Source organism: Rhinolophus ferrumequinum, chromosome 2 (genome assembly GCF_004115265.2).
Source record: "Rhinolophus ferrumequinum isolate MPI-CBG mRhiFer1 chromosome 2, mRhiFer1_v1.p, whole genome shotgun sequence".
NCBI classification, from domain to species: Eukaryota; Metazoa; Chordata; class Mammalia; order Chiroptera; family Rhinolophidae; genus Rhinolophus; species Rhinolophus ferrumequinum.
The window spans coordinates 98,632,953-98,658,080 of record NC_046285.1 but is presented as its reverse complement, the minus strand read 5'-3'; the positions used below and the strand labels follow the sequence as shown (position 1 = coordinate 98,658,080).

General features: G+C 46.5%; 1 protein-coding gene across 5 annotated transcripts in view; it reads right to left on the bottom strand.

The window, feature by feature from the left end:
* The window catches only part of EVA1C (eva-1 homolog C), a 71,697-nt gene extending 46,811 nt beyond the window's left edge, over window positions 1-24,886 (bottom strand). Inside the window, exons 1-2 of one of the 5 annotated variants that reach the window (XM_033131065.1) lie at window positions 23,084-24,886; window positions 13,337-13,513 (exon numbers count right to left, since the gene is read on the bottom strand). In XM_033131065.1, the coding sequence (XP_032986956.1) occupies window positions 13,337-13,513; window positions 23,084-23,243 (337 nt within the window). In that variant the 5' untranslated portion in view covers window positions 23,244-24,886. Of the gene's footprint in view, window positions 1-13,336; window positions 13,514-23,032 lie in introns of all 5 variants that reach the window. The other 4 variants (XM_033131058.1, XM_033131049.1, XM_033131068.1 and 1 more) reach the window with 4 other exon arrangements.
* Window positions 24,887-25,128: the final 242 nt, after the last annotated feature.

The following is a 25,128-nucleotide window of genomic DNA, read 5'->3' as shown; positions in this document are numbered from 1 at the left end:
GAAGTGAGATTTGTCACTTGCAGATCTGACCTTTGGGAGTCAACGTGCCACTCCATTCCCTCTCTCTGTCTGCTGTCATACATGGAAGATACAAGCGCCAATGTCAGACTCTGAGGACCCAGAAGATGACAGAGGCACAGGCTGGAAGGAACCTGGGCCCCTGAATGACTGCACGGAGCACAGCCTCCTCTATTTTCTAATTATGCCAGACCAATGCATGAGCAAGAAATAAGCCTTTGTTCTGTTATTCCACAGAGATTTGGGAGTTGTGGGTTTCAGCAGCTAGCTGACCCTGACCACTCCAGCCTTCTGTCAACAAGTACTTACTTGTGTTCAGTAGAAAGCTGGTAGGACTTTGAGACATACGAAAAACTTTCAGCAAACACATCTCACTGGTTTGTGATGGTGTTGTTGACACCACTGCATGTGACCTTCTGTCCCTGTTGAGGGATTCATTTCTTTAAGACATTGCTACTGAAAAGCTATAATCAAAGTGAGTTAAATTGCAAAGGAGATAGATGGGATTAGAGCTCTCATTAATTAGCCTACCCATCACCACCCTGCACAACGCTACTGACTTTTAAAAAGTGCATTAGCAAAAGTGGAAAGCTGAGACTAGCAGGCTCTGATGGAATGCTCGCAGGCATGACAGTGGGAGAGGGGCTAGGACTGGGCAGCCTGGTGTGGTGCTCCGGACAGTGCTGGACTGGATAAGAAATGCCAAAGCACCGAGGTGGTGGCCACAAGCTATGACGTTAGGAATTCAGGCTTTGGAACCTCTCACATCAGATGCCTATTTGGGCACATTGAGTATGACCTCATTAGAGCTCAGTTTCCTCATCTGTAAAATGGGCGACTCGTGCCTATTTTACAGGCTTGCTGTGCAGGTGATAAGGAATAGCATACGTAGGGCACCTTATAGGGTGGCTGGGCACGTCCGTTCCATTCCTTGAGAAGATCATGAGTGTACTAGAAGGAAAAGTGATTGGGAGTCCAAACTCTGGAAAAGGAAGCCCGAAAGACAGCAAGGGCGAGGAGCACCCCAAATCCACGGCTTCCCAGCTCAGCCGTGGGACAAAACATCTGGTAAAAGAGTAAATGATGTTTGCTTCCATAGTCTATAAAATTTCCCCCCAAAGAGGAGCTCATCTTCAGGATGGGTAGCGGCTGTTAACCCCTCATGCCCAGGTGTGAGGTCGCCACGGAAGCAGAAACGAGCAAAATTCTCCCCGAAAAGAACCGGCTCAGTGCTAATTCGGATACGTTTTCTGGTTTCTGCTATGCCACTTTTTAGTCTCCAAATTCCTGAAATCCATTTGCCGACCACTTTTCCTCAATAAACTCTGCTATTCTGACAATAAAACTGCTTGGTTTTCTTAAAGCCAAATAAAATTTACTATTTCTAAGGGCACAAAACAAAATAAAACCTACAAAATTTCCATGCTTACCATTGTTTCTAGAGCATGTAAATGAATCGCAAAGTGCATGTGATTCAAATACTCTCAAATGTCTTATCAATGATGGAAAAAATAATCCTGGAAGTTGTCTGCTCACAACAACGCCAGCTCTCTGTGACTTTTCTGCCTTGAGAAATTAGCACTTTTCATCTTTCAAGTGTGCCACACGGCCGCTTGTCACCATTTCTAAGCACATAGAAGAGACTTTTCCACTCCCCCTGGACTTTGCATTTTTGTATTTAATTCTGCTTTCTGAGAGCTACCCAATTATTTATCTTGTTACTTTTTCTCCCATCGTCTCCTTTTTTTTTCCTCTTGTTGCACACCCACCCCCTCCCATTCATCAAGCCCCACACTTTCCCCTGTAGATTCATATATATATATATATATATATATATATATATATATATATATATATATATTTTAAGTGCATTTTCCTGTGTGGATACCCATGTGCCTATTAATGTGTATGGAGTTCAAATCCTTGTGCCTGCCAAAGTACGTGTCTACACAGGTCAATTGATTATATGGCTTTACAACTCACTTAGACAAAAATCCAAAGTCCTTATGGCACTGGGACCCCTTCTACCTAACTGACCTCACCTACTGTTGTCCCCCTCAGCTCCGGCCACAGAGGTCTTCTTGTTTCTCAAAACTTACCAAGCGTATCCCGACCTCAGGACTTTGGCTTTGGCTGTTCCTTCTTTGGCTTGAAACCTTCTTCCTCCAAATATGAGCTTCCCCCCTCCGTCCCTTCCTTCTGCCCTTTGTTCAGATATAACCCATGGCCACTGTGCAAACCAGCACACCTCCCGCCCCCCACATGGTTCTGCTGTATTTCACTGTATAAGACACTGTCGGTTTCTCCCCTTCTAAACATAAGCAGGGACGTTGTCTTATTTATTGCTCTCCCTCCAGCACCTAGAAAGAGTCTGACATACAGTAGGAGGACAATGAATAGATTCTAAGTGAATGAGTGGGTGAGAGAGTGAGGAGAACCAGCAGAGCAAGAGCAGACCAGAAGATTCTAATCCTCAAAGCAACCCACACCACCCAGTGTGTACAGAGCTCTCTATATAATTGCACTGTCAAGTTTGAAGACCTCCTATCATCCTGATGCCTCAGCATCTCCACGCACAGTCTGTGGGCAATGACCAGCAGGGCCAGGGTGATGAGACTTGTCCCTGCCACAAGTTCCCCTGCTCACGCTCCCCTGTGACCTAGTGACATTCAAAGGACCAAGAAAATCCCGCATGCATTTTGCTTGTGTACTCCACCTGACCCCCCAAAAAGGCACTGCCCACGGATCCTCTCTGTCTCTCAGCTCCCCACCTGTTTGGTTGAGCTGCTTCCTGGGCGCTCCTCCCATATGGCTCCCTGCCATGCCTCCCTCCTCTAGGACCTGTGAGTATAATAAGTCCTTTAATTTCGTATGCCTCTCCAAGTGTAACTTCCATGGCCATGTGGGACTGATCCTTAAAGACCCCACAAAGAAGACTCACTCCTTCATTTACAACATATATTAAAAAAAAATGCATATGTATACACACATATACGGAGGGAACGAGAGAAAAGGTTATGAATCAATTGATTAAAAATTAAACGTTGTGTTGGACTTGAATTGCAATCATGATTCCTCTGTTTTATTTTGAACATAACAAAATAGCTAGGAGCTCCTTTGAGCCTTTTCAACCAAAGGTTTTCAAAGCCTATACAAATGAACAGATACCTTGCTCAGTAACCAGGTACCAAGCCCAGAAAGGTATTCAGCATACCCCATCTGGATTAGATTAGTTTAACAGTAACTGGATCAATCTCCATTTGCCCCAAGCATCTAAACAGATCACTTTTTCTTCCTTTGGGATGCAGAGTAACCCTCAAGCCTCAGAGCCACTTGGCGATTCATGTGGGATCGCAGTGCATTTGATAACTTAATGCAACTTTTTTACCAGCACTTAAAACTCAGATATGAAATCTACACTCGATCTTTTCTGCTTGAAATTGGCCAAACTTGGAAGTGGCTCTATCCCCATGTCCAACAAAAGGCTCTCAGAAACACTCAGCGAAGCTGACCAACCAGAAGGCCCAACACTGCCCAACACACGGATGTGGGGGCGGACAGATGCTGCTTCCCACCCACCCCTTAAACATCCTTTCAACTCTGAACTGGTTATTGCACGTCTGCCCACTTTGGGCATGTGTAGGACGATCAAGGTTCATGTGTTATGTTCAAGGCTGAAATGAAGACTTCAGGGCATTCATTTGGTGCTTTACTCAGTTAATTGGGAAATTATATAGTGATTTCACTGCTCAGAATAATGAAACTTTGCTTTTTTTTTCTTGTTTGTTTTTCTTTTTTTACTTTAGGGATGATGACGTTTGCAGAGTAGCACTGTAAATCTCAGAAAGCTATTTGGAAGGTTAGGACGATTGGATTTAGGGCCAGGACAAGTTTGCTGTATCCTTTTGACGCAACAGGCTTTGTTCCCTAAGCGGTTAACAAAACCAGAGTGGGGAAGTTTCTAAAACTTGAAACAAATGTAAACAGTGTATCCAAACTGCTGGGCTTGGGGAACAGGGTGGGTGACTGGCTATATCCATTACAGCCTCCTCCTGGGCTCAATGGAGGATTTTGGACAGGTCATTTAGCGTCCCCTACTTTGGTTTCAACCTTAGAATTAGGGGAAGTAACAGCATTTCTTCCTTTGTATTTCACAGAAACAGGGGAGGCTGGGCAAATGTAAAGAAATACGGGCGCCCACACGGCAATTAGGCTGGCCTGGCCTCAATCTCTATATTCATCCTAATTGAGTCCTTGGCACGCTTACCCCAGGGCCTGGTTTAAACCTTCTCCGGTAGACTCAGCTTCACTGAATGGCCCCAGGAGCTCACACTTGCTTTATTCTCCCGTGAGCTCTTATTTACTCTTCCATAGCCTTCCTTCCTTTGCCCACAGTTGTCACCTCTGCCCTCATCTTATCCTTGCTCTCTTTAATCTGTTGTCTTATTTTATATACACCACTTTGATGACATTTGAGTGATTACATCCCTTATTTATGAGCCCTGTTCTGTCTCCTTTATTCACCACCCCCCAGGAGTCTGTTTTCTAGCTCTTGGCTCCTGGACATCTTCTGGATGGTTAAGTCGAGGAAAATCTGACACCTCGCTCACTGGTATCTATAACTGAACCTCATTACTCGCAGATTCCATATTTGCAAATTCGCCTACTCGCTAACATGTATTTGGAATCCCCCAAATCAATATGCATGACGCTTTCCTGGCCATTCCCGGGCTTGCACGGAGCAGAGACAAATAAGAGTCACCCTCATGTGCGTGGTCCCAGCTGAGGTGGAACAAGACGACACTCGGCCCTGGTTTCAGCTGTCACACTGTTAACAGGTGTCATCTTCATTGTCTACTCAGGGCGTGTTTTTCACATTTTTGTGTTTTGTGTTGGTGATGTTGTTGTGGTCCCAGGAGTGCTGTCTGGTGTCCCTAAGGGCAGGAAGGCTGGGATGGGCCTACGAAGAACAGGTGGGTGTTAGAAAGACGTCCTCCGGCGTGAGCGATAATCGGCTGTTGGCCTGATTCAATGTTAAGGAATCGAAAATAAATAAGGTGTCTTTAAACAGAAACACACATAACACAACACGGTTATGAATTCTGCTAGGAACAATGGTTCGGTATTTGGTAATTCCGTGCTGTAAAGCAGTGACTGTACAGAACGTAACTACCCCCAGTAACGAGAATCAGAGTGTTTGTATCTGAGATACAGTGCGCTTTATGTATCCACGTGAGTGCTAGCCTTTCAAATGGTCGCTCTTTATATATAATTTGAACATGCAAAAGTGCTTTCGGGGATTGCCTTCAGAACAAGTCTCAGTGTAACAGCTTCGTCTTTGATTTTTAAGAAAATATAATTATTCATTCCCACTCTTTAAATAAAATTTTCCACCTTTAAGGAGAGCTCTGCCATCTCCTTGCTCGTTATCATCCTCCCAGCAGCTCTCTGAGATGCCAGGGAAGCATTTCACTTTCGGCTGCACAGAAGGTCACACAGTCAACTGGTGATGGAGCCAGGGCAAGTTCCCTGGTCTGACTTCTCGTCCAGAATGTCTTCTCCAGGTTCAAGGGTTCCTCATGAACCTTGGACTCTGAATAGAGGAGGAGCCGCCCATCACTTCTCTCTCTATACTGTTATAATATTACGCTTCGGTGATCATTAAAGCTGTGGTAGAGGAAGCACATGGGGTGGGTGGAGGGTGAGGGGCATCTGACCAGCCTGAAAGGCGAAAGGCCAGGAGGGCTGCCAGGTGGGAGGTGATGCCTAAAGAGCAGAAGCCAACCAGGTGAAAATGAACCTCACTCAGCAGACGGCTGTGCGCAGGCTCAGACGGAGCTCGTAGACTCGCAGCGAGGCCAGTGTGTAGGCTGGAGAAGTACGCACTGCCTCGCGAAGGTCTGAGTTCTAACCTAAAGGCAGATGGGAGCTCCTGCAGGCTTGTATGCAGGCATGTGGTGTTGTCAGACCTGCAATTCAGAGAAATCCTTCCAGTGGCCTGTGCTGGATGAACTGGAGAGACCCGTGACGAAGTCAGGGTGGCTGTGGTCCTCCCGGGGAGCAACGGTGAAGGGCTCAGCCAGGACAGCGGCCGTGGGATGAGGTGGGAGGGACCGATCAGAGACAGCATCATGGGTGTAGGAGCTGAGCAGCTGCACAGAGTCCCACACTCAGAGGCGCCCCACACTGATTTCATGCTCCATTGCCATCATCTTAAAATTCTTAATAATTCTATCTTTGAACGTGTGTTTTTTAAGTGAAGCCCAATGGGACAATGGGGTATGCACGTGGGCAGAGGAGACACCCACAGTGTGAGTCTCCACACTCCTGGCCACCCCAGTCTCATGTAGCATTTGAGAAACCCTGAGCATGGTGACCAGCAAGGCTCAAGTGAGTACGGGGGATGCATGTCATGCCTCCGACTGAGTAAGCAGAGACGCTGATGGCACCAGGGGCCACACGTTCCGTTAGAATCAGAATGTGCTTTGGGTGAAGAAAGAAGGCGATGGTTGTTGTGAGAAATAGGAACAACCAGGAAATCCCATCACATCTTTTCTTACTCGTCTTACTTCCCTGTAGTAGCCAGCCACGTATGCGGGAAATGATGCCATAGAAGGCAAGGAACAGGTAGAGGGACCCACAACTTCCTTTCCTTTCGGTCCTTCCTTACACATCCTCAGCCAAGGTGGGAAGTGGTAGCACGTACAGCACATGCGCAAAGTACGAAGGTGTCATTTCTGTAACTCCATGTACCAGCTCAATGCTGTGACATTTGTTTTAAACCGGCACAGCATAATATGAAAACGAACAGGAAAACCCACATGAATCACTTAAAATGTTAATTTTCTCTTTCCTTAGAAGAACACTGAAAAGCAAATCAAAAAACGCACTCATCTATAAAATGACGGTAATAATAATGACACTTATCTCGGGATTGTTGTGAAGATTAAATGAGCTATTATGTGTGAAATGCTCAGAACTCTGCTGTAATAATTTTCTGCAGCTGCTGGAAAAAGGAACCACAAACTAGGTGGCTTAGAACAACAGAAATGTACCGTTTCACCATTCTAGAGGTTAAAGGCCGGGATGAAGGTGTGTGTGGGAGGGGCAGGGGGGACGTGCTCCCTCGGAAGGCTCTAGGGAAGCACCTGTTCCAGGCCTCTCTCCTAGCTTCTGGTAGTCCCTTGGCTTGTAGCAGCAAAACTGTAGTCACGGCGTTCTCCCCCGTGTGTGTTTCTGTGTCCAGATTTCCCCTTTTTATAAGGACACCAGTCGTAATGGATTAGAGACCACTGTAATCATTTCATTTTACCTCGATCACTTCTGTGAAGACTCTACCTCCAAAGGTCACCTTCACAGGTACCCGGGTTGGTACTCTAGAATCTTCTCTGGGGGAGTTTCCAGAGTCAGCTGTATAGAAACGTTCACCTTTATTATCATTACCTCCAGTAGTTGTTTTGTTCAAAGGTATGAGGAAGAGACCAAGGAGAGACAACTGGGTTTGGGGAACTTAAGTTTGTTGTGGCTCCAATCTCCACAACAATAGGACACTTCTCCAACAGCCCCCAACAGCCCAGGTGAAGGTAAATATATGAAGGAGAGAGAACAAAGAAAAGAAAATGACACGTTCTGATAGGGAGCCAAAGACAACCATGGACAGAAACACAGACAGCAACGAGAGAGGGAAACTGCTCACTGTCCTGTGTGCTTCGGCTCAGGGGCCGCAGGACACCAGCTCTACCAAGTGGACACACATAAACCCCATCCCCTTCTTGACGGCAGCCAACACACTGTTTCCTACACACACCGGGAAGGGAAACCAAATTTTGATCATTTATTAAAACACATAATAGGTTATATTAATCTGTGGAGTAAAAATGTCTCCTCAGCCAGCAGCTAAGTGGATGCCTTCTGCCAAGTAAAGTTCTAGTGGTTTTTTTAATTTTTTTGAAATGGTAAGCATCACATCTGACCTGGAGATAAACAGTAGACAACAAACAGGTTGAGTCTCCAGAAGCATCAGGCTAGACATCATCTTAACAGAAATGAATTCTGGGGCTAATTTGGAAGTCATCAGTCCCAACGACAGAGATGATGGAGTCTCAAGGTGGGCCAAAGTTTAGAAGGAGAGAGTTGCTCTGTTTTAGATGGAGGATTGAAAAGCAAAAATTGAAAGTACACTTGCAGGCAGCATAGCCCTCAGCAAAGCCATGGGTAAGCAGAGTCTCTCTTCCATGCCTCCCTCCCTAATCCAAAGCCCCTTCCATAACAAATGCTCTGCTCTCACTTCATCCCAGTACCAGAAGCAACATTGCTGGTACCTCCTCTGGATTAGGTCCCCTTGCCAAAACTGTGGGTTCCAGAACCTTCTCTTCTTTCCCCTCTTCTGCTTTATGCCTTGCTGATCCTGTGCTCAAGACCCTTCAAGCTCTGCTAGATGAGTTGTTAACTAAAACGACCGATTAATCCGTGCGAGCATGCTGAGGGTGGCATCTGTAATCGAAAAGAGGCTTGAGTCCCACTTTCACCAAACATCAAAGTTCACTTCCGAGTAATGGGATAAAGTGACATCACATTCCTCCCAGATTGTCGGATGCACACAGCATCACTGCTGTGACAATCCTGCACAAATGCACAAGAACATAGCCATGAAGAAACATCGGACAAAGCCAAACTAAGCGGCAACCTACAAAATAACCATCTCGTAATCGTCAAAACTGCCAATGTCACAAACGATAAAGGCTGAGGAACTATCCTAAGTTGCAAGGGGACTAAAGAGACATGACAACTGAAAATAATGTGTGAGCTGGGATTTTCTTTTGCTCTAAAGTACGTTATCGGGACAACTGGTGAAATCCGAATGAGGTCTGTAGATTAGAAAACAGGGTTGTAGCAGCTTAATTTCCTGATTATGATCTTTGTTCTTGGTTACGTCAGAGCGTGTCCTTGTTGTTAAGGAACACATGGAAGTGTTTAGGAGTGAAGGGCATCCTGTCTGCCACTTAGAGTAGCATAAAGCGAAGGGGATAAAATGGTAACATCTGGGTAAAATCTCAATACAAGTGCAACGGGGTCTTCGAACTATTCTTGCAAATTTTCCGTGTCTGGAAAAATAATAAATAATATTTAATAAAATGTAGATCGATTAAAAAGTGTGCAATGTTTTGAGCAGGGCTCAACCTTGACTTCACATTAAAATCGCCTCAGGAGATTTTAAAATATCAGTGCCCAGGTCCTAGCTCAGAGATTCAGATTCAATTAGCCTGGGGTGGTGCTCCAGACATCATCAGTATATTTGAAAAGCATCCTCAAGGTGATTCTAGACTGAACCCAGAGGAATAATAAACAACTAGTTCAGCCCATGGTGTTGGCAGGTGAGTGGAGAGTTCTGGGCTGGGGTCTTGCTGAGCCCGTTGTGTCCCCTCCTTTAGAGAGCTGATCCTGGGGGCAGTAATGATGCATATTAGGCGTGTGGTCTTGGGTCCAATCCTGGTCCTGTCACTAATAAGCTGAAAGACATCCTGGCGAATGGCTTCCCTGTGCCCGGCCTGAGTTCTCTCCACTCTAGAATGAGGCAAAATGAGCATTCCTGGAGGAGGATGCACAGCTCTGTGACTCTTGCATCCCTGGGCCCCCAAAGCGCGCAGCGGGTTTGCACAGGATGGCGACCTGAAATCTTATGACGCCCAGGTGGAAGAAAAAGGTTTGGGTGGGTAAAGCTGACTTATTTCTGGTATTGCTAGCAGGTTCTGTCAGTAAAGCCCTCCCCCATCACAAGGACTGAGTCTGGAAGGGTTCTCGGGACAGGGGCTGGAGGGGACAGGAGGACACCAATGCAAGGAGCAGGGAGGCAAACTAGAGAGGCCAACCTCCCGAGAGGCAACTGGGCCACCTGCGCCTGGTGCCTTCATGAGACAGGCCTGACGCGGGGAATGTGTGGGAAGGTGCCCTCACCAAGAGGTGAGGCCTGAGGCTCCGCCCGGATCCCAGGCCTCAACCTCTGCCGCGCTCAGCCTTCTAAAGCTGCGCTGCTCAGAAGGTTGGCCCTGGGCCACACGTGTCCTCTGAGTATTTGAGATATGGCCAGTCTGTATTGAGATATGCCGTGAAGTGTAAAATCCACACTAGATTTGCAAGCCTTCAGAAGCAAAGAGAACATAAACTATCACATTAATAATTTTTAAAAATATTGATTAACATTGAAATGATAATACTTTGGGTACATTGAGTTAAATAAAATTTACTATGGAAATTCGTGGTTTGGGTAGAAAGTCACCTCTTTCTTTTTCTAATGTGGCTAGTAGAATATTTACTATCACATATGTGGACGACGACATATTTCTGTTGGGCAGTTCTGTTCTAGCGTCTGCATATTGTCCTTTTGTGACTAATTTCCCTGGTGATAACTGTATTAAAATGCAATCTCGGAAGGATATCCAATGGCAGCAGCCCTGGGCCCTGAAGGCCTTACAAGGAGAATTGTTTAACCCTTTCCCCGCTGTGGCCCTTAGGCTTCTGTGATGCCAGCAAATTCACTCTTCCCCATAGTCCACTGAAGTGCAGATAGTGCCAGGTGATGTCAATATAATATAATGGTAATCATATTAATATCCATCCTAACATTCAACACTGCAATTTTAACCCAATCTGTGAGATTGAATCACAGACACTTGACATTCTTAAAGTAAAACTCTCAATGAATAATATATCAGACGATGTATGTTCCACTAAATAATTGATCTACCCACAGATAGAGAATATGTGGGTAATGAAGATAAATGGTGCAGAGTAGACTCTCATCAAAGACTCTAAGGCACTTACAAGTCACATTCCAGAAGGTTCCACAAGGTTCCATGGAAGTCTGTAGCTTGGGTTTGGTTCACTGTCACTGTCTGACTGCCTTCTAAGGATGAAAGACCTCTTGCTTTCGTGTGTGTGTGTGTGTGTGTGTGTGTGTGTGTGTGTTAGCTACACATATTAGGGCAATTAATTAACTAAGACATTCCCTTGGTCAGGCCTCCTCATAGTAACACCCTGGAGCCACGGACAGCGGAGGTGGGCTAATCTGTGTTCTGTTTCCATGGCCTGATTTTATCTTGGACCTAGCCCAGGGCAAACCATGTTGCATAAGGGCATCTCCATGTTAAATCTCCCATTATGAAAACAAACAAACCAACCTTAAATTCAGTGACTAGCGAGGTCTTTCAGGGAGTTTTATGGAAAACAGGAAGGAGGAAGTTGTTTTGCTGAGGACTGGTGGCACTGGATGCAGGACCTAAATGATTGGTTTGGATAGAAAGTCACTCTCATAACGTGGATGGCAATCATTTCCCCATCCCAGAAGCTTCCAACCTAGTCACCATTCAGATGCATCCAGGGGTAGAATAAGATGCTTCGGCTCTTTTTTAAAGATGCAGTGTATCATCTTTATGAATGAGAGAAGATAGAAACACAGAGGGCAAAATATGTGCTCTATAGTAAAATATACCATATGTGATGAGAAAACTCACTATTCACTGTTTAACGTCCTGGGAAGAAATCAGCTAGGAAGAGCACCTTCCTTAAAAAGTTTTTCATGCTCATTTTAATAACATCTATACCTGGAAGTAAATGCCAATGCAAAAGGCCTTTGCGAAAAGCAAAAGTCTCTAGACCTACATTTTCAAAACTGCATTGCTTGTACACCTGAAACCTATGTAACTTTACTAACAATTGTCACCCCAATAAACTTGAATGAAAAAAAAAGCCTGCATTAAAAAAAGAGAAGAAAAAAAAAAGAAAAAAAGAGAAGATCTTACAAGAATAGATATACGTACATATATATTACGTGTGTACACATAGAGAGAGAGAGAGGGATAGTCAAATATATTATATATGTATATACATACATGATGTTTACATATGTTAAAATGTATTTATACAACAAACAAGTATATACATACACCAAACATGTTTTTAACTTTTGTGGCAGGAAGCCATGTTCATTTTAAAGACATACTAAACTTCGCTTAGGAACAGGATGACTTGATAAAAAGGGTGTCACGGGAAGAGGCTTTGATTTCTTAATATGCACGGACGGTGAAAACTCAAGTTCTATCACACCACAACATGCAGGAATGAGAAAAGGAGCAGAGCCCTCCCGTTGGACAGCATTCTTACATCACCCACTTTAAAATCAAATCTGAAACAGAGTTCTGACAGGCCTATTTTCTCCAGCGCCAAGAGCCACACAATAGGCCTTTTTTTTTTTCTTGGACAAAGCTCTTAAAATACTCGGAGATTCAGATGTACTGAGTCACGAAACTGTACAAATACTGCACACCCATTCCTGCTGGTGCCCCTGCCCAGTCTTTCGGAAACAATACTATATTTTTTCTGTATTTGGCAGAAGGAAAGAAATATTTTAATGAGTGTTGCAACCTGTTTGAAAGAAGGGTGACAGAGGAGGGCAAGCTCTGGCAGCGAGTGCCTGTCCTTGGGTCTGGTGGCCTCTGAGCAGGGGTAGTGGTTGTTATTTCAGAGGACTCTGTTTGATTCTCCTGCTGCTCTGTGTAGACCCCACAACAGTGCTGAACCCCATGACCACACAAGCTTCCAATGTGCCTTGATGAGTGTGTAACACTCAGTACAGTGTGAACAGTGTCACACTGAAATGACACAAAAGGGATTCATCCGTGCAACGAGCACTCTTTGAGACATCGTTGAACATGTCTCTTAGAAAGTGTGTATCACGCAGCAGAGAGGTGAACACACATTTCACAGAAACATAAGAGTGTGTGTGTGTGTACGCGCACGCACACATGTGTGCCGGGAGCTGTCTGCATGTGGGTGTGCAGAGAGGGTGCAGGAACAGAGGAGGAAAGCAGTGGGTGAGGCGGCGGGAGGCGCCGAGGCAAAGCAGATCTCTGCACCGTTTTCATGACTTTTGCTCTCTCCCTTTTCACAGTTCAAATTAAACTGCCCCCCCCACCACAGTTGCTTGATTGCTTTGCTGAGGTTGTGAAATAACTGAGAGGTGTTGCAAATGCATCCTCACACTGCTAGTGAGCCGACTTCAAGTCTGAACACCTCTCTGGAGGGATGTTTCAGTTTGACGTTAATGATGGTGAATATCTGAGCTTAAAGTGAGGAGGGCAAAAGGGCCAAAGACAGGCACATTCCACAGGGGAAGGCAGGGGGAGCCGGGATAAAACCCCACTGGGTGAGACAGGGCGTAGCAGTACAGTGGCTGCAGAAAGCAAGCTAGCCTTGCTGAAGACTGCGTGGAGACGGCGGGAGGTTTTCAAGTCAACTGTGGTGTTTAAAAACGTGTTCCTACCTTCTTCAGATTCCAAATGTGTAGAAAATGAACAAGGACAAGCCAAATGGTCTAGCCCCGTGGTCCTCAATCCCATCACGAGGACTGGATCATGCCTTGTGGTCGGGGTTGTCTTGTGCATTGTAGGATATATAGAATCGTTCCTGGTTCTACTCACTGGTTCCCAGTAGCAGCCCCCTGTTGTGACAAATAAAACTCTCCAGATAGTGCCAAGTATCTCTGGGGGAACAAAATCTCCCTGGATTGAGAATCAATGGTTTAGACTAAACATTTGGGCAAGCTAAACTTTCATTGGGTAAAGACAGCCATGAACTATAAAGAAGATATGGCATTTCTGGTGAAAGGTGACAACCCCAAATAACCTGCTTTGAACAGCTAGAGAGAAACCTAGAAGTCTCAGACAAAGGCAGACCTTTTGCCTCAAAGTGCTGGTTTATGGCTTTAGAAAGCCATAAAACTATTTAAAAATAACTGTGGGGAAAAAAAACTACTGGCGCACTTTGCTTAAAAAAAAAAAAAAAAGGTAACTCAGAAGAGAGGGACCTTCACACTTGAACTCGGGCTTTGAAGAGGCAAAACAGATCAGAATTGCTCTGTGGAATTCTCCGCGGCGTGCTGCGGCCGATGCTACACAGTGGGGCCTGCAGCATGGTGGCCTTCAAGACCCCTTTTCCTGCGGAGGCTGTGGGTGGGGCGGAGTCTTTGTGTCCTGTCTGACCTGTCCACAAAGCATTCGGCACTGTTAGCTTTGGAAGGTGTGTCCTCCGGGCCTCAGAGAAACGAGGAAGGTGATTAAAAAATGACTGTCCCTTAACTTTACAGTCAAATTGACAAAAGGAGTGTGGAAACCTGACCTTGGGTTCAGTGTGCGTGTTTTTAATAGAAAGGGAATATAGGACTGTGTGCGTTCCTAAAAGCGCATCCCTCAAAAGCTGTACAAATCGGACTTTCCAGATAAGATCCTGCTTTCTCATTTCCACCTCTCTCCTGTCAAAGAGGGAAAAGGGCTCGTTGACCTGGTCTCTCTTGTTCCAGAGTACAGTGCGATGATTTATGATTGCTAAGCCTGAGAACCTTTGGAAGCCGCTAAACATGAAAAGAGTGAAAAATCTTCTAAGTCAAGAGAAAGAAAGGAAGGACTGGGTAGCAGTCTTGGGTTCTGCTCGTCTCAGACTCTGCAACACTACTCTGAAGGCTGTCACAAGTATGCATCGCACAGGCCCCTGCAGACAAAAAGGGTTATTTTATCCAGATTATTCCCCCACATTGCAGGGGGAAGGGGACTCATTTGTAATCATCAAAGGAATGCTGACAGACTTGAAACGGGATTACATTCTATTATACTCATCCGAATTAAAGATTTGTTTTGGAGATCATTCTTAGGTTTCTTCCATGCTGCTCCCCCAACCCCAAATGAGGTGATTTGTATTCATGGGCCATCTGAGGCAGACATGAAATCAGACAGTTTGCAAACATACATTTCAGATTCAGTGGCCTAAGTTTTGAATTTTAATGTTGCCTGGTTCTCTGTGTGTGGAAAACCTGGCTTTTAGGTCAACACTAATCCCAAGCATCGTTTCATTCCGTAATTTGTTATGCAGGATAAATTCTGTTTCAGGGGCCTGAGTGAGCAAGTGATCCAGTGTCCAGAAATGCAGGTATGAGATGTAAAATCTATGCATGGGCAGAGTTGTCTGGTAGGTTTGTGGACACACTACTAAATCCTCAGTTTCAAGCTCAGTGGTTGGGATACCATTTGGAGAATGTGACTTGCCCGATCTGTTAGTCATCCTTCAAACTCCTTTGTTATCTGTGTGGTCACAAACCCCCTGAGAAGGAAGTTTCTCCAGACAGGACTGACTGACTGAGTATTCTTGTACCATATGGAGCACAGCGTCTGGTACCTGAAAGACGAGCATATTTCCCATTCAGACAGAACTCCCCTAGGGCATTCATCATGAAACTGATAACTACCTGGGGAGGAGGCTTGGGTACCTCCAGCTGGAAGTCATAAGTCAGTGCAAGCGCTCAACTGGATCAACGAACTGTCTCTTGACATTAGCTGCCAAAAGGACAAACTATTTTAGAGAAATCTCTCTCAAGGCAAGGAGATGGCATTCTCTAAGTAAGAAGACACAGCAAGGATGTGGGCAAAGTGCATTAAAAGTTGTACCATTTCTTTTCTTTGTATCTCAGTCCTTCCTTCTGGACTCGGTGTCCTTCTTGATGAAATATATCCTTTAGTAGATGTTTAAGTAAGGATTTATTAGTGGTGGTAAACATGTCTATATCACAATCTCTCAAAGGTAGTTTAGCTAGGTATATCGTTGTGCAATGATAGGTTTTTTGTTTGTTTGTTTGTTTCCAGAACTTAGAAAATATTTCACTGGCTTCTGGCTCTCACTGTTGTTGCAAAGACTTTACACATGATATTTTTCTCTCTTTCTGATTGTTTTAAGACTGCCACTTTTTTTTAGTATTTTATAGTTGCAATATAATAAGTATAAATTTATTTTTATTTATCTTGCTTAGGATGCTTGAATCTAAATCTTTCATTAATTCTTGAAAATTAACTCCAAGGTATTATCACTTGGAGTGCTGCTTCTCCTTATTTTCCACAGTCTCTCCTTCTGGATTACTGATCTGATATATATTGAACCTTCATTCCATCTTCCATGTCTTACAAACTTTTTATATTTTTCATCTCTTTACCTCTTTTGCTGCATTCTGATAATTTCTCCAGCTTTATTTTCCAGTTCACTGTTTCTCTCTTCAGCTAAGTCTAATCTATCCATTAAGCTTTTAATTTCAATGAATATATTTTTCATTAATACAGTAGTATGAGTATAGTTAATAGATATATTTGATTCTTTTTCAAATATGCTCACTCTTTCTTTGTAGACTTTCATTCCTTCTTCATGTTTTGGATTCTCTCTTTTATTTCTTCTTGTTTTAAATTCCGTTTGTTATTTATTAAGAATTCTGTTGTTTTTGTTGCTGCTTCTCAGATACTATATTTTTGGATTGTGTGTTCATATCAGCAGGATTTCATCTATAGGAATCTTGTGCAGTTTGTGTTGGTGATGTTTCTACGCAGGGAGTATTTATGTTTGTTTTTGCCAAGTACCCTGGGGCACAACCAACCTGGGATGACTTTGTTAGTTTCTCAGCTTGGATTTCCTGGTAAAGGCAATGTGAATTCAAAACACAGACTGTTGAAAAGGCAGACCTGTTGTTATATGTACTCAAGGAAGATTGCTTTTCTTTCTCCAATCCTTAGCCTGAGTGAGACAAATTTTCTCGTCATCTTTCTTTGCAAGAAGGCTGATTTCTCATCTCTCTTTTTATGAATGTTTAGCCCTTCCATGTCCTGGTTTTATATGGAGATCTTTTTTTCCAACTCCTCACTTTATACTGGTCTAATGCCTCATCTCTTGCCCTTATGTACCTGTTAAATCATGGTTGTAAAGACCACCAAAAGGCCCCAGTGTGGCTATAAGGTCAGTGGCAGCTAACTTTTCCAGTTTTCTGATCCCTTTGTTTTTGTTCCTTGGGTGTTCCTTATATTTAGTTACTGGTTCTTGCGTTTAAAGGATGTTTGTTACATTTTATTCAGCACTTGTAGGTGTTTTGTTGGAGAAATAATTTTAGAACCCAGTTCCACCATATTTCCAGAAACAGATTACAGATCTTATTCTGTAATCAGTTCTTTGGGGCTAGAAAGTACTCTCCTTAGATAGGATGTGGATTGGACAATACCTGTAAGTCATGGTTTGGGGGTGGGGTGGGAATTGGATTTAGTGGATTGAGAGATAAACATTACAGAATTGGCATTGCTTTAAACGACTTGTAATTTATTTGTTTTAATAATAAGCTGCCTGGGTCTGAATCCCCAAAAGTTACTTAACCTCTCTTTGGCTCAGGTTCTTCAACTTATTCTAACAGTATCTACTTTGCAAGGTTGTGAGAATTAAATGTTGATAAACATGAAGTTCTGGGAACAGTGTCTGGCACAGAATGCTTTATGAGCTTCATGCACTGATAGTATTTTTAACTCACCAACTTTTCTTACTTGTGCTGAGGGAAGTCAAGTAAAGAAGTCACTGCATATGCTGGGCCAGAGTTTTAACTGAGATGGCTCAGACATAGGAACCCCTGCGGGAAGAAGAATCTCAGAGAGAACAGACTAGAGCCACTCGGTCAGCCACTCTTCCCATCTGAGGTTCTTCAAACTTTAAATCTTGATGACTCTAGGATTTATGTTATTAAGAAAAACTATTTACTTCCAGAGAAATACAAACACATCAGCATCATTAAAATAGTGACCTAGTATAAAATATCAGAGTACCCTTAGCCTACCTTGTAGGTCCATTACTTAGCTTGAAGGATAAGAGTATAGATTTTTGAAACCAGATAGGTACTGGATTCAAATCCTGACTCTAAATTTCACTAGCAGTTGTAGAACTGCTAATTGGGGGTGAGTAGGTAACAGGGGAGCAGAAGTTGTCTTTCAGTGTATATTAGCCCCAAGGTGAGGCCTTTTCAAGAATCTTAAACGTGCTAACAGGAGGGCTGAGAAGTCCTTTGATCTCCACGTTTTTGAAATCATGAACCCCATCAGTAAAAACATTTTGAGAACACATCGCCAATATACGTACACTTATTTATAAATTACATACTGTTCTACTGTCAATTCATATGTTAATTATAAGCAAAACAACTCCTTTTTAAGATAGAAAAGAAACAAACAGAAACGAAGTTCTAACATTTTCCTCCTATATCCACTGGATCACCTTGTGTGTGCACACACTTTGGTTGGACTATGATGAAAGATGCTGAAGGAAGGAATGAGAAAAGGTCAGTCTGTTCAGTGGGCAGCTAAAACGGTGGTGGCTGCCCCATGAACTATCTAGAGAGGTTAAGAAAATCACGACCTGCTTTTTTCTCTGGCTTTGCCCTCACACTCAGCACACACAGGCCAAGTCCCCAGCCTGGCCCCACCCTGGGGTTCATGATAGAGTCTGCCATGCTCTGCGTCCTTGCAGGACAGTCTTGGCAAAGTCAGATAACCACTCTGAGCCTGGGTTCTCATCTGTAAAGTGAGACTAATACTTACCTCCTAGGGTTGCTATAAGGATAAAGTCAGATAACACTGTGCTCCATTAATTTTTACTCCCTTCCTTTCCCTGAAACTGCTGCTAGCCTGTCCCTTCCAATAAAGCGTCTGGGAGACCAAAGCCGTCAATAACGCGACCACTGGCTTGCCCAGACTCCTCTTCTCTGCTACAGAAAGAGCCGGCAGAACACTTTTCAAATCTAGTTCCTTTCCATGGAAACAGCCTAGCAGTTTCAGACACTTGCTCTTCATCCCTCTTCTTCTGTGACAGCTGCACAACTCCTTCAGACATTTGGTTTGTTTTTCTTCGGTTACGAGCTGGCTTTTCACTCCATAACATTTTTGAAAGTGAAGGCAATCCCTGAATAAAAGGATGATGTGATGCAGGCATAATAAAATGCAGAGCTCTCTCTGTGTGTGCATATATACACGCACATGTGGGCATATGTGGGCATCTTGTGCATATGTGTGGGTTGGGATGCAGCAACAAACTGATAGCTGGGACAATACAGTTCGGGTGTCCCTGGTGATGAGCCCTGGGGGAGGGGATGAAGGGGTCCCTGGTCATGCCTGTGTGTCCCTGGATGAACTGATGTATGGGCAGGAGGGCGCCCTGCCCTCTGGATCAGAGAGCAGTGGTTCTCAACGCTGGCTGTGCACGAGAATTGCCTGGGGAGCTTTTAAAAAGAGACCAATGACTGGGTCCTCCAGACCAATGAAATAAGAAGTCCTGGGGTGCTGTCTGAGCATCCACACAAGTGATTCTAATAAGCAGCCAGGGTTGAGACCTACTACTTATCTAAGCAGAACAGGAAGGTTCAACTGTATCCCCTCCATCAGGACCTAGTTCCCACCCTCCAACTCTTAAGATCAACTGCATTGCCATTTTTCTACTCTGAAATTCCTGGCCAATGAAATAAGGAGCTAGAGTCAGGTTTCCTTGTTGGGCTGCCAACGATCTGGTAACAAGCACCACTTCTTTCTTGCTTGGGCTACTGATGATGGGGAGTAGGGCTCAGAGACCCCCTTCCATCATGCAATGACCTTTCTTTGGGGGGCATTTTGCTACCAGGAAGGCTTTAAAGTCTGCCCCAGTCTCCTTGTTTCTCATCTCCTTCCCCTCTACTTCCCACATTCACCATTGTGTGCCCCAGGGCAAAACCAAACATGTAAGCATATATGGTCATGAGTGCTTTGTCAAAAGTCAGGGGTTTCGAGGAATCCAAGTGGGAACTAGAACAGTTTCCCACCCTTTCCTTCCCTCCCTCCCCGCCCTTCTCCATAAGCCCATCAATCACTTAGAACTTCTGTAAGAAGAAAGAAAAGGGGAAAAAAAAAAGAAAGAAAGAACAGGAGAGAAAGAGTAAGAAGCAGGGAGAAAAGAGAAGGACAGAGCGGCGTGGTAAACTAAGGTTAGAGACACACTGAAATATCACTCTTTAAGGCAGGGCAAAATATGGAGGATCCTTAGCTTTTTGTGGCGGGAACGCAAAATGGCACGCCCCCCTCCTCTCAGCCCTCACCCCTGCTCTGCTCTTTGAGCAATAGATGATGCTGTTATTATACTTCTATTTAAAAAAAAAAAAAGTGATCAATTTGGACCTCTCACGCCAAATCCCCAATTTGGGAATGCAGTCAAAAAAACAGAACTCCATCCTAAAGAGGAAAATGGATGAAAGCCAAGTGCATTTGAGTGTGGGATTAAGGATCAGAGGCACTAATTTTGCATGAACTGCTCTGGCCTTCCTGGGATATGTTTTTAATGCGGTGATGATAGACTTCCAGTGGCCGCTGGCAGCATCTCAGTATCTTCAAGGATGAGAGAGAAGGGGGTGTTTGGGGACCCTGTTTCCCAGCAAGGCTTGGAGGTGATTAGCGCAAGTCACGAGCATGTAGGGGGAGGAGGAGGCCACAATGCAGCCTCTGGCTTATTAAGAGTGAGATCTGATGCTGGACTCCTCAGGGGGGAAAAAAAAATCAATGACCCAGGAAAACTACACCAGCTGACAACCCCAGGAAAAGGCTCAAGGAAGAGTTGCAAAGAAGACAAAGGCTTAAGTAAATTTCCAAAACTCTGCACTGCTAATCTCCTGGGAAGCCCTTACTGTACAGACATGGCTGGGACCCCTGACATTCTGGCACTTTTTTTTCATGTGGATACACCATCCTTCCTCCATCCCCTCCTGCACAGGGTAAAAGGGATTCCCTCCATCCTCCCTCCATTTCAGTTTTCGATGTTTCCCTTGTTTAGAAAAACAAGTGTCTGCATTGTCAAGTGATGCTCTCCAGCTCTGGGCTATTGTTGTAAGTCTCCTTGGGGGACGTTCCACTGTCCACTTGCAGGCCTCTGGTTACTACTCACCTCTCCTGGGTCATAAAAAGAATCAGGACTGCTTGTCCCCAGGAAAGCAGGCATCAGGCTTTGAGGCCACGAGGGTGGGGTGAGGGGTTAGAGTTACATGACCTGGATCCACTGCTTTGACTAAAACATTCAATGAACACTCAGACTGTCGTCCTTGGAGCTTAGGGATTTTCCTCAGTGCTGTCTATCATGTGGTGAGAAGGTCCCGATAGATTCATTAAGTTTCAAGACAAATTAATCAACTTTCGAAAACCTCCTCTTTCTCCCTGATACTTTTATAATGTTTCCTGATGCCACACGATATAGAATTTAGATTTAAATTTTAGGGTGTCTGTGGTTTGGGAGGATGTTATTTTTCTTTTCTTCTCCCAAAAAGGCTCCCTGCCACTTTCGCCCTATAATTCAGATCTCTGGAGAGCAAAGCTGACCTGAGTGAAAGTGGGGGCTGCTTGTGGATGGACCTGGCAATATCACCACCTACTGCTGGCTCAGGGAGTTTTAAACCCTGGAGTTCAGGTTTCCACAGAAAACAGAAGGAAATTCCTTTTATCACTTCTGTCATTTAGAAGAACACGTATCAAAGCATCCACTTCCCTCAGGATATAGCCTCCCTGTTTCATAGCTCAAGCTTACCCTCTGTAACAGTTGCTTCATACAGACAATTCCAAGCTTGGGTGGTAACCTACAGACTGCTACAAGCATTGCAACTGCTTCACTAAAGAAACAAACTCTAAGTGTCTATAATCTATGCAAACAATCTAATGGTTACACCGCAATTTACCTAAAGCAATATTTATTCAGTTGCAATGATGTCACATAAAAAAGGGCTTGTTGGCTTTCAATTCTTTCCTTACAACGTTCAGAGCTAGAAGGTGGCTGAATTCAGAACTGCTCTCCAAAGCTTAAATCAGCAAACACAGGACTTTGCTAGCAGCCAAGAAAGTTCTAGTACCCCCCCCAAAAAAAAGTCAATAGCACTTGAAAAGCATTTCCCTAGCACATTTTCCTCAGCGCTCTGCCTCTGCGGTGCTCAATTTTAAGGACCACAATTTGCTTGCCAAATAGGCATATCTTAGCTTCCTTTGCCAGGTAGAAACACTGCCTTGATATTAAATATTCAAAGCAAAGAACCTCTGACCTAAGGGCTCTCGGCTAACAATGACATTCTCTGTAAGTAAACTAGAAACCCAACTCAGCTTCTGGTTTGCCAGTGTTCTCCGCCATGTACTAGTCTCCTGCACAACAGGGCTGAGGACTGACTCCCTTTACCATGATTTTATTGCAAAAGACCCTGCAGGCAGGGCCCTCCAGGGACTAGGCAAAGCCTGGACTTGGCAAAAGATCATGGAGAAGGGGGAGAGTGGTGTTCAGAGCTGCTTCCTGGGCTGGGAAAGGGTGAAGGCTCGCCAGAGGGAGACCCACGTCTGTTACAACTGCAAGGACGTTTGCTACTCTAGGCAAGTGCGACGGTGATATAAGAAGGCGGTTCCTACAGCCTTCATCTACTCAGAAACTTCTCTCACTATGCGGTGCCACACCTACAACCCCAGAACTACCTGAGATCGTCCGCGGGAGACTCGGTCCAAGTTCCCCAAAAGAAAAGCCTCCTCGTTTATTGGGAGGAGGAAGTCGTTAAGGAGACGGACTGGAGAGAGGGATGCTGATATATTTTGGCGGTAAAGTCATGCCACTCCCCAGCCCCAGCCCCCAGTCTCCTCTCTTTTCTGTAAGCTTCTGCTCACCTCTCTCGACACATCTCCACCCGACCTCCTGTACTCTCGGGCTTCCCTTGTGTTTGTTGACGGAGACTTCAGGTCGTGTGCCCTGGGATAATCTCTTTACACGGCCCCCGGGCGACTGGCTTGGGGGCACTCGGACTAGGCGGTGGCAAACTCTTCGGACACAGCACGTGTACTTTACAGCATTGGGCGCGGCAAAGGGCTCAGCCTAAGGAGCCTCCAGCGGACACTCATCCGTCAGAGTCGAGTCGCTGATGCTGAGAGATTGAAGTCAACAGCAGGACGAGAAACTCCAAATACGTTACCCACCCTTCCTTCTGGTGGCGTGGGGGGGGGGGGGGGCTCTGCCACCACCCCACAGGCAGCTACCTATACGCCAAGGGCTCACACCAGGAAAGAAAACTGGCTATGAGCGCGCCCCAACTTTCATCCAACCCTGCCGTGCCCCTTCGGGCGACTGCCCCCAGACGAGGGCTCACCTGCGCGCGCCGCAGCGCCGGGGGCGCACAGCGAGGGAGGGCGCTTCTTACCGGAGAAGTCCGTGAGCGCTGCGATCTCTTTGGAGCAGACCAGGACAGTGCAGTAGAAGAGGCGCAGGAGCTGCCCCGGCGGCTCTACCTGCCTGCGGAGGCCAGGATGCTGCGCGGGCTGGGGTGCGGGCGGCGGGCGCGCGGGTCCCGGCAGGAGCATGGTGCGCGGCGCGGCGGAGCGCGGGCGCGGGCCCGGGGCACGCGGGGGGTCACTGGGCGGAGGATGGCGTCACATGGCGGAGTGAGTTGGTGGCCAGCGGCTCCGCGGCTCCCTGGCACCTCCCGGCTCAGGCTCCCAGAGCCTCCGCTCTGGCGCGGGCCAACACCAGCTCCCCAGCAAAGGGGAGGGGGCGGAGAACTGGGGCGGGGCAAGGAGCCCAGGGAAGGATCCGCGTAGTTTCCCCGAGAGGAAACCTCCGCTGCCACCGCGCGGGAGGAAACGAGGGGGGCCAAAGGGAAAGTGTAACCTTCGCGCACCCGGAGGCTGCAGAGGCGGGTCCCTGGCGAGCTGCCAGCAGCGGAGGGCGCCCCCCAACAGCGCGTCGAGAGCCGCGCAATTTGGGCGCCTTGCAAGCCCGGGTCCCCGCCCCTGAGACCGCCCGGCACCCCTGGCCGGGCCTGCGCTGGCCGGTTGCCAGCCTCGCCCTGGCCTCGGGAGGCGCGCGGCTGGTGCCCGTGACGCACTTTGGAGCCAGCGCCGCGCGGTGAGCTCGGGCGCCCCGGGGCGGGGCTGAGGCCAGGGTGGGGGCCTCAGGAAGGTGGGGTCCTGGAGGTGCGAGACCAATGCACTGACGTCCATGCGACCCGCCGCGCTCCACGTGCAGAGTCACCAAGAATGCACATTTGTCCCCATTTCACAGAGGAGGTGACTGAGTCTACGGAGCCAGGACAGGAAAGAGCTGGGGGGGTCTCAAAACCGGTCAGATGGCTCCAGAGCCGAGGTCTTTTCAATCCGACTAAACACTTCCTTTGGGTACTGATTGTACGCCTCTCTTAGAGGATCTGACACTGGACCGATATGCACAGCCACCGAGCACCAATAACCAGGCTTTGTGGGAAAATGGGCCACAGCATCTTTCTGAACCTCTCGATTACGCGTGGTATTACCCACGTTTGGACGCTCAGCCCGTGGGCGAGAAGCGCACTGAGTGGCCCGGGGTTGGGGGAAGCCAGGACAAGTGCGTGGGGCCTCCGTGGCTGCGCCGGGTGCGGCTACCTGGCCCCAGCGACCCAAACCGCGCGGACCGCGCGGGGCGTCCCGGCCCGGCGGTTCGGGTGGGAGGGAGGAGGGCCCGGCGGCCGGCGCTCGGCACAAAGTGTTCCGGAACACCGCGGGGAGGCCTGCCAAATTCGCGGCGGGCCTGACGCGGAAATGTAGATAATGAGGCCCAAGGGCGGGGCCAGGCGCACTGCCCCGGCCCGCTCCGAACTGCAATTGCGGACGCGTCCGAGTGAGGCGGGGAGGCTCCGACAGAAAACCCAGACGCACAGGCCTACCTGTGGGACCCTCTTAGCGGTGGGACATAAGGACCCCAGAGGGCTGGATGACGTTGGGTCCCACACCTTGCTTCCCTAGAGCTAGGGCCCGCCAAATTGGGACTCTGGGCCCTATAGTATTTGTTGAGTGGGTGGGACCTAGTCTGCCAGGCACAATGATTTTTAAAATCTACATTAAAATACTCAATCTTCTCAATAACCTTCAGGCCTAAGTAGTATTAGGGTGCACTTTCTAGGTTGGGGAAACTGCAGCTGGGAGGTGGGTAAGGATGCCTAGCATTTAGTAAGTAATGTTTGCCCCAAACTCAGGCCCCTCCTGTACTTTGCATTCCATCCACTCGTTCATCTCTATCCAGTTTAGATATGAATTGGGTACCTAGTGTGTCTGGTCCTGAACTAGGGGTTGAGGATGCTGGCACAGGAAAGGAGCCATGCTCCCTCAGGTGTGTGTGGGGGCGGGGGTGGTGGAGGGGCTGCCACCACTCTCTTGTAGGTAGGCACTGGCTTCCAGATGCCAGTGTGTAACTGTTCCTCACTGTGACAGCACC